Raw genomic sequence first — 8,934 nt, forward strand, 5'->3', positions numbered from 1 at the left:
ACTGTGTATATATAATACTGTATATATATAATACTTTATTTATAATATTGTATATATAATACTGTATATATAATACTGTATTTCTAATATTGTATATATAATACAGTATTTATAATATTGTATATATAATACTGTATTTATAATATTGTATATATAATACTTTATTTATAATACTGTATTTATAATACTGTATATATATAATACTGTATTTATAATACTGTATTTATAATATTGTATATATAATACTGTATATATAATACTGTATATATATAATACTGTATTTATAATACTGTATATATAATACTGTATATATATATATAATACTGTATATATAATACTGTATATATATAATACTGTATATATAATACTGTATATATAATACTGTATATATATAATACTGTATATATAATACTGTATATATATAATACTGTATATATATAATACTGTATATATATAATTCTGTATATATATAATACTGTATATATAATACTGTATATATATAATACTGTATATAAAATATATATAATGTGTTTGTTTTGTTCTGCAGACCCTACAACGACCTGACGGTGTGTCTGGAGACGCTCACCGCCATGGTTGACTGCTATTTCCCAAACCGTGACATTCAGGACTTCTTCGTCCACATCCACTCCAGCTTCTTCCACAACTGCACTGAGGAAGAGGAGGACCTGTGTGAGGATGCTCCTACCAGCCTGGTGGTGGCGCTCACCATCATCCCTGTGAGCTTCATCCCAGTCCTGGTTTATCTCGTGGTCTGGAAACGTTAGAGCTGGCTGAAATGACATCTCTTCATAAATAATTCTGTTTTTTATCTTACACAGAAAGTTGTTTAGAAGATCAGAACTCACGTACCTTTTTCTGTTATTGTTTCTTGTCAGAAAAAGTTGTTCTGTCTGGGGTTTATGACATTTAAAAAATAAACTGAAGTCCTGAAAAGTCTCAGGCCAGAGAGTCAAGTAAACAATACATTTTTAAAATAATTTATCTACAACAATAGTTTCTCTTCTGACCTGTGGAGTGCGCTCGTGTCCCCCCACTGCTGAATGAACCACTGTGAAAGATGTGCATGGACCAGAATGCCCAACTATTTGTAACTCAGTGGGAACATGATGCATGGATGAGAGAGGAGGAAGAACTACTAGCACCAACTTCCTGTTGGAAAACAACACCTCTGGTTTTATCAGCATTTAGCACCAGTTTGAGATGGAACAAGTCTGACTGGATGATGTTATGGAAACCAGTTATTAGCTCGACAATAAATAATTGTATCGTCAGCATAGAGATGCAAGGAGGCGTCATGAATGTTCGGACCTATATTATTTATTATTAGTATTTCTAACGGTTTGTTTTATTTCAGATTTATGTTCACTCGTTGCAGTGAAGTACAGATCTCTTGCATTTATAGTAAAAGGAATAACAAAGATGAAAATGTGCCGATCAGACGTATGTGTGATGCGTGTGTCATACGTGTGTATGCTACGTGCTGCCCAACATTTTATGTTTGGATGTTTCTTCTTGTTCGACGAGCAATAATTCACAGCAGCATCATGACCAACATGGCCGCCTCCAGTATGTTCACGTGACCTCGTAGATGTTCGACTTGGAGAATAACCAAATATATTGTTGAAAAGCCCTAAGCTACTCCTCATTTCTTTATATTTTGTTTTCAAGGACCCACATTTTAATGTTATCTTTTTTTAATATTTCATCAGGCATCATTATCATTTATTCTGAAGTTATTTTAGGTTTTTGTTTCATGCAGCTATCTTTATTATATTTTAATGATCATGCACAATATTGATTCATTTAGTTTATTTTTATTATTTAAATGCACAGTAAAGCAGGTTTTTCTATTTCATACAAATTAAATTTTCAGTTCAGGACATTAAAAACGTTTAAATCATGACAAATGAAAAATGATTAGTGTTCATACAACAGTTACAACGTGTACTTTGATTAAATATTACATTACTGAGCACCGTTAATACTTTCGTCACGTAAATAATTTGTTGAGCGGTGATTTGAGGATCAGTAAACATTCTGCAGGACGGCGAAATAAAGAGATGGTTTCAAGTTTTTATTCATGTTTTGTGGAGTCATTACCAGTAATCAGCGTCTTACCTGCAAACACGATTAGAAAGTGTCTGCATCTCGTCACTTTTCCATCAGGTGCTTGTTTATTTTGCCACCATTTTCTTTCCATGTTGCAACAATAACGTGTGCAAAGAGGCTGTAGAACGCGTGACCTTTGACCTGAGACTTGTTGCTCGCTTGGTCCGATGAACCTGCCTTGCTGTCAGTTTTACCATATTTAGACAGAAATAGTATACCGTATTTTTATGACTATAAGCAAAATAAGTTCATTTTAACAGATCTTTGAGTGTCGTGTACCACATAAAACTGGTTTGAGGTCAATAAACACAACCAGAATTAATACATAAGGCTCACTGTCGACTTTTGAGAAAATTCAAGGATTTTAAGTGCACCTTATATTCCCAAAATACTGTAATATTAGATGCTCCAGGCTGCACTGGAAGTCCAAATAACCACATAATTCTTCATAAATAGCCGTGCAAATGTAAACTGATGACACTGTGATGATTTAAGAGGAAGTGTTGCGTCACCAGTTATGAAATCTTTCAGATAAGATGTTTATTTAGGACCTATCAGCAGGTATTGTATTATTGTTCATAAATGAAAATGATTTGAACTTCTGCTTTAAGATCATTTATTTTAAAAAGCAGATTCATGTGAGGAGTCACTCCTGCTTCGGTTTTCTTCTCCTGCACAGTGGAAGGCAGATGAACCGTAAGGATCCAACCACAGCAGCGCTCAGCATCAACAGAGCTGCCAGCAGGAAGCAGACAACGTCCACAGAATAGTACGAATACCACGGCATCTTGTAGGACTCTGTGCGTAAATGTGCAGCTCCTTTGTGCCGCATGACGAACTCGGTCCAGAAGACTGCCGTGTCCAGCGGGTGCCTCGGCTGGTCCCGATGGAGAGCGGACAGACGCTTCATGTTGTTTCTGTAGGACGGGTTGTTGAGGACGTCACGCACCGCTTCCACAAAGCTCTGCCTGCTGAGTTTCGTTGCGTCTACCACCCTCGCAGCTCCTCGCACTTCCAGTCTGAAAACATTTTCGAACTGGTCAAACATAAGAGGGAGGCCGATGACGGGGACTCCGTGGTAGATGGACTCGTAGACACCGTTGTTGCCACCATGAGCCACAAAAGCCTTGATCTTTGGGTGACCCAACAGGTCGTTCTGTGGTATCCACTTCACCAGAAGGGTATTGTTGCCCAGATTGTTAGGGCGCTCGCCAACGTACCTCCATATGACCTTCTGAGGAAGTTGGGCAAAAGCAGCAGCAATTTCTGAAGTGATCTCTGACGGTAAAGCTTTAACCAGCGTTCCCAAAGACATCAAGATGAAGCCGTGCTCTCCTGAACTTTGAACAAACTCCTCCAGCTCAGTGGGTAAAGGGTTTGACGGTTTACACTGAAACCCACCGATGTAGGCGATGTTCGGCATGGTCGGTCTGGGGAATTCAAGCACAAAGTCCACCCTCATGAGCCACATGTCGGCGCCTTGGAGAAGCTGGTAGAACGTCACATCTGGACCAAAGTATTTCTCCACGAGTCTGTTGTAGGGAGGACACACGATCAGCTTGTCGATGTAGGTGTTGAAGACGTAAAAGAACGTATTTTTGACTCGCTCCAGAAACGTCATCCTGTCAGTCACACAGTGTCCACAGGTAGGAACATACGACGTTGGGGAGGGAGCCGCCACAAAGTGGCCCTCTCCACTGGTGATCCATTTCACGTTATATACCATTGGGAGCTTTAGCTCGTGAGCCACCAAAACTCCAACTGGCAACCCTGGATCCAGAAGAACCACATCAAACTGAGCATCTCGCAAGCTCTGCAGCAGAGTCCTGTTCTCAAATATTTCCACCGCCAACAAGCTGGCCTGTTGGTGAATGCTCGACAGCGCAGTTAGCATCTCCCAGTAAAACTTCACGAGTCCAATGGGAGACGCCCCGTGCCTCTTGATCTCCAGCATCTTGACGAGCATGTTCACGAAGAAGTCCTCCTCCTCGATGATGATGGCTTGAGGCAGTGTGATCGTGATGGAGCGGTAATGAGGGGAGCGCTCTTTGACGTACCAGCTGGTGGCCGTGCGGACCACCGTGACCTCGTGACCTCTGGAGTGGAGACTCTGGATTATCAGGTTCATGTTGACCCAGTGGCTGCCGTCTACTGGAAACACCAGAATCTTTCCGGCGTGAACGCTGTGAGCGCTCAGAAAGGTCAAACTCACCCCCAGAAGGAAGAGAAAAGCTCCTGGAACTCTCTCCATCATCGATTAACTCTGAAGAAAATGAAAAATTATGTTAAATCCAAAAATAAATTAGAAGCAAGGAACATTTTCTGTATTACCTCAAGTTATAACAACAGTCCACGTCTTTTAAAAGCAGCCCGTGTGTTTTTATGGTGGTTCAAGTGAAGACCATTGAATGCATTTAAAAACTGATCAGGGTTAAGTCATTGGCATCAGAAGCATTTGTAATGTGATGTGTGTGCGTGTATGTGTGTGTGTGTGTGTGTGTGTGTAGGGGGGGGGTTAAATTTTCCTTCCCCAGATAATTTTGAATAAAGTAGATGCTATTTCCTGCATTCTGGTGTATTTTAACGGTTGTTAAATATTAGTGTTTACCTACATAAGTAAACACTTGATTCAACAACTATTTTAGAGAGTAACAAGAAGTAGCCTGACCAACAGCTCCCCTTGTGTGAATAGAGCACGCTTCTCTTCTCTCAAGCATCCTACCCCCCCACCCCCCCCACCCACCCCCCCACCCCAAGAGCAGGAGCTAACATAGCGCTACGGTAGCAGAGTCCAAATGAATATTTTTAAAATGTGTGTGGGGGGGGCATGTCCCCTTCTTGTGATGCCTCTGGGTTAAGTGCTGCAGTCTCGTTAACCGGGGCTGCCAGTTCGAGCCCAGGTTGCATCAAGAAGAGCATCTGACAAAACAATAGCCACATGTTTCATGCAGGTTTGTGGCACCACCTGCAGCATCCAGAAGAACAACTAAATGTTGTGTGTTGTGAATGAAACATGCTGCAGTCAGTCATGATCACTAAAGAGAAGTTAGAGGACCTTGGACTTGTTAAGTTAAAGATCTCTTCTGGCACCTCTCATCACCAGATTAAATGAAATGTGGATATATTTGAGCCTGTATGTATAATTCTGACTCATCAGAGAAAATCTGACCTATCTTCAAGCTTGTTTTTAAAAATCATTAAAGTCACGTGCTGCAGCTTGAGTCACTCCACGCTGAGATAAAAATGGCTCAGATGATTCAGAAAAAGTTCAATATGACACCGAGGGAAACATCTGACTGCAGATCCAAACGTATCCTGATGTTAGTCGGAGAGAAACTCCTGAAAAATCCCAAATCAAACAGAAACAAGGTGTTTCCTCCAAGGCTGCTCGAACCTGCAGCCGTACTTTAAAGACGTCTGCTTCTTTAAGAATAAAATGCATCAATCATTAGAGACCAAAGAGTTGGTTTGAAGTTCAAAATGTCAGCCTTGGAGCTGAAAGAGAGCAGAAAACATCTGGAAAACATCAGAACATTCCTGCATTACTTTCTGTTTGTGCTCAAATCTTTTAAAAGCTTCAACGGCACTTTTTTATTCAGAGTTTTTCAAACGTTTAAATCCTTCGTACCGTTTCAGCTTCCACTGCGCTGAACAGCTGGAGCTGATAGTTCATGTCCTGCTTGTTTTTAGAGGTCAGAGTTCAAAGCTGCAGTGATGAAAGCACAAAACTGGACTTAAACTGTTGCTCAATAAATCAGAGTTCAGTGAAAAGTGTGTCCAGAGTAACAACAGTCAGCTGAAACACTCAGAACCAGCGGGCCCGAGTCATCAGCTTCCTGTTTTTATGTCTGCTCAGAAAGTTAAAGGAGGAACTTTGTTAAAGAGCTGATTGTGTCCGCATGCTGCAGAAACTGGAACCTACCTTCAGAGGCTCTCACAGGGTGGACCAAGTGTTCAGTCAAACTGAGCTCAGGCTCTGTGCTGCTGCTGAACCTAATTCCAGATTGTTTAGTGACATAATGAAATGTGGGAGGGCTGCAGAGGACTGGACCTCCACACAAGTGTGCAAATCTACTGTGGAGCAACACGACGCTTCCTTCGGATGAATAACAGAACTGTTCCAATCAAATCTCACTTCCCTGAAGCGGTTGATTTTACACTCATTCATGTAATTATTAACCACGTTATTATCTTGGAGGAAGATACTTACACAATAAAATGCATGTTACGTATGAGGTCATCTGAATGGCAAGAAAAAGCACCAGATCAAGAATATTTGATTAAAACTGTGTTTTTCTGCAGAGAGCAGCTTTTTGTCGTTTTAAGAGTTCGATCATCAAACAAATGTTAATATCAGGCAACAACAACCGGAGTAAAAACAGATTTTGTGCATTATTTTATCCAAACCAACCTGGCTTTATGTGAAAAAGTAATTTCCTCTTTTTGTTAAGTGACATATTTTCCAGAAAGCTGAGGTCAGTTTCACTGAATCACCCAGGCCAGATTATACAACCAGACTCAAAGAATGAAGAAATCCTTTAAAAAGAGACGGCAGATTAAAACTAATCCAAGAGCTGAAGAACTCATGCAGGAGGCCCCAAAAGAACTCAGAACATCTAAAACTCTGCAGGCATCACATGCTTCCTTTAAATGGTGGATGGGCTGTACAGCATCTTTCTATCTTATCAAGACACTCAAAGCTCTTTACAACACAATCTGTGACCTCTTTGACCCTACAGCACTCTACTAGGTCTCTACAGAGACTAATCTGGGCCTTATCACATTCATTCACTGATGGGACACATCGGAGGCAACGAGGGGTTCAGTGTCTTGACCAGGGACACTTCAGCATGTGACTGATGGTGGAATCAAACCCCCAACTCTCCCATTGGAGGGTAACTGCTCTAACCACTCAGCCACAGCTCCTTAAGGTCTAAGTTCATGATTCGGTGATAAAAAAAGAGATGAAGGCCAAAATAACCTCTGTGGGGGAGTTCCAAAACAAAAACAAACTGCTGAGCAGAAGATCCAAAGTCCTGACTGAAGGCTGGTTGAAAGTCCATGAGAAGTTCTGACGTTGAGCATCACTGACGTGGACCTGAGATAAAAATTCTCTCCTCGCAGCGACCCTGTCATGCACACGCCTTGAGTCAGCAGTAGTTTCTTACAGGGTGTGTGCCAAGCATTGTGTGATTGGTCAGAAGTTTGTGGGCGTGTTTGTTTTTGAAAAGCACCAGCTGATGTCATCTCTGCTGAGGAGCCGCTGGCCGAGGCTGTTAGAGCTTACTTCACAACTGCTCCAGTAAAATTAGAGATAGAACCTGTAGAAGGAGATTGGACAGTTTTGGTGCACGGAGGAGACATCGCCATGACTGTGCTGACAGGGAGAGCGTGCTTCTCTGCCGTGGCTGTGCTCACGTCAGCCAGAAATGAAGTCCGCCTCATCGTGATGAATTTACAGAGTATTGCTTCTCCCCAGTTTAACAGGAACACCAGATCTTCCTCCTCCAACTCCCCTACCTACGGTGGCCGTGAGGTACATGCATCAAACAACATCTCATACATCCTCAAGATTTCTGGGAAAATACTCTGAGGGTCGACAAGACGCCTGTGGGTCTCTTCAGAAGGTGAGCCTCCTGTTACTACTCCTGGAAAAGAACATGGTGCCCACAGTCGAGCACGGTGGTGGTAGTGTGATGGTCTTGGACTGCTGCGGGACCTGTCTACAGCATCACTCCTCCGCAGCCGTTCAACACAAACTCTTTGTGTCCTTTTGTTTCATCCCTCTATCATGTGAGATGTATCTGTTCAGCTGCCACAGCAGGAAAACGAAGCGGCGCTGCTTCCTGTAAAAACAAGCCGAACCTCATTGTTCGGCTGCTTCTGCTTTCACTGCGAGGTCACGTCACGTCGGTGAACAGGAAACAGCCTCAGTTTGTCTCCTGAAGGTGTGAAGACGAGTTCAAATGTCCCGTGTACAGATGTCTCTGCTGGTCCTCGTCCTCAGCATCGCCTTCTCTCCGTGTGCGGCTGATGTTGGAGATTTCAGTCCGTGTCTGCACTTCTTCTACAAGTCCTGGCCTCCCAAGGGTCTGGAGGGGACCCCAATCTGCCAGCGGTACAACAACTCGTACTACTTCGCCACGCTGTACAGCCGGTATCGCCGCGCGCCGTGGTTCTCGGGGTATTTGTACACAGTACCCACAGGAAAACGTCCCACAGCCAGCTGGAAGTATGAGCCACAGGTACTGGACTTTACTGTTCTGTGCTTTCACAGTAAAAGTACAGTTAGTGTCTCCTTTCATGAGTGTTAAATCATTTTTACTGTAAAAACAAGATGGCTCCTCAAGTTTATCCTCATTTTAATGAATATTCATCCTTTTTGTTAAGTTCTGAGGGTTTATTAGCTGTTGTGAAGTAAATCATGTAAAAACAGGAAACGAATCTTGTAAAAAGCAGAAATGATCCTCATGTGTCAACGGTTCAGTGTGTGATCGCCTGCAGCTCTGAGTTATATCAGCTCTGATGGAAACATGAATGTGTGTTCATGAAGTTCAGCTCCAGATGGAAGAGGCAGCTTCTCTGCTCCTGTGTTGTCCAGAGTCTGAGACGACGTCTGGAGACGCTTCTTCTGTGTCAGCAACATTCACAGAACAAAACATAAAAATATTGATCGGCCCCACAGCTGCATGCCCATCCATCATCCATCCATACATCCATCCATCATCCATCCATACATCCATCCATCATCCATCCATACATCCATCCATCATCCATCCATCATCCATCCATACATCCATCCAT

The 8,934-nt window shown here is 42.2% G+C and overlaps 3 protein-coding genes across 4 annotated transcripts in view; 2 read left to right on the forward strand and 1 right to left on the reverse strand.

Moving 5' to 3' along the window:
* LOC119423566 (receptor activity-modifying protein 1-like) overlaps positions 1-785 on the forward strand; it is an 8,159-nt gene extending 7,374 nt beyond the window's left edge. Inside the window, exon 5 of the mRNA XM_037690965.1 lies at positions 548-785. Within this exon, the coding sequence (XP_037546893.1) occupies positions 548-785 (238 nt within the window). The remainder of the gene's footprint in view (positions 1-547) is intronic.
* A 1,806-nt stretch (positions 786-2,591) lies between these two features.
* Positions 2,592-8,934, reverse strand: part of LOC119423858 (UDP-glucuronosyltransferase 2A3-like) — an 11,045-nt gene continuing 4,702 nt past the window's right edge. Inside the window, exons 1-2 of one of the 2 annotated variants that reach the window (XM_037691275.1) lie at positions 6,053-6,090; positions 2,592-4,393 (exon numbers count right to left, since the gene is read on the reverse strand). In XM_037691275.1, the coding sequence (XP_037547203.1) occupies positions 2,777-4,384 (1,608 nt within the window). In that variant the 5' untranslated portion in view covers positions 4,385-4,393; positions 6,053-6,090 and the 3' untranslated portion in view covers positions 2,592-2,776. Of the gene's footprint in view, positions 4,394-6,052; positions 6,091-8,934 lie in introns of those variants that run through there. The other variant, XM_037691276.1, reaches the window with a different exon arrangement.
* The window catches only part of LOC119424073 (endonuclease domain-containing 1 protein-like), a 2,796-nt gene continuing 1,360 nt past the window's right edge, over positions 7,499-8,934 (forward strand). Inside the window, exons 1-2 of the mRNA XM_037691543.1 lie at positions 7,499-7,666; positions 8,112-8,375. Of these exons, the coding sequence (XP_037547471.1) occupies positions 7,499-7,666; positions 8,112-8,375 (432 nt within the window). The remainder of the gene's footprint in view (positions 7,667-8,111; positions 8,376-8,934) is intronic.

Source organism: Nematolebias whitei, chromosome 17, assembly GCF_014905685.2.
Source record: "Nematolebias whitei isolate Nwh7 chromosome 17, NemWhi1, whole genome shotgun sequence".
NCBI lineage: Eukaryota > Metazoa > Chordata > Actinopteri > Cyprinodontiformes > Rivulidae > Nematolebias > Nematolebias whitei.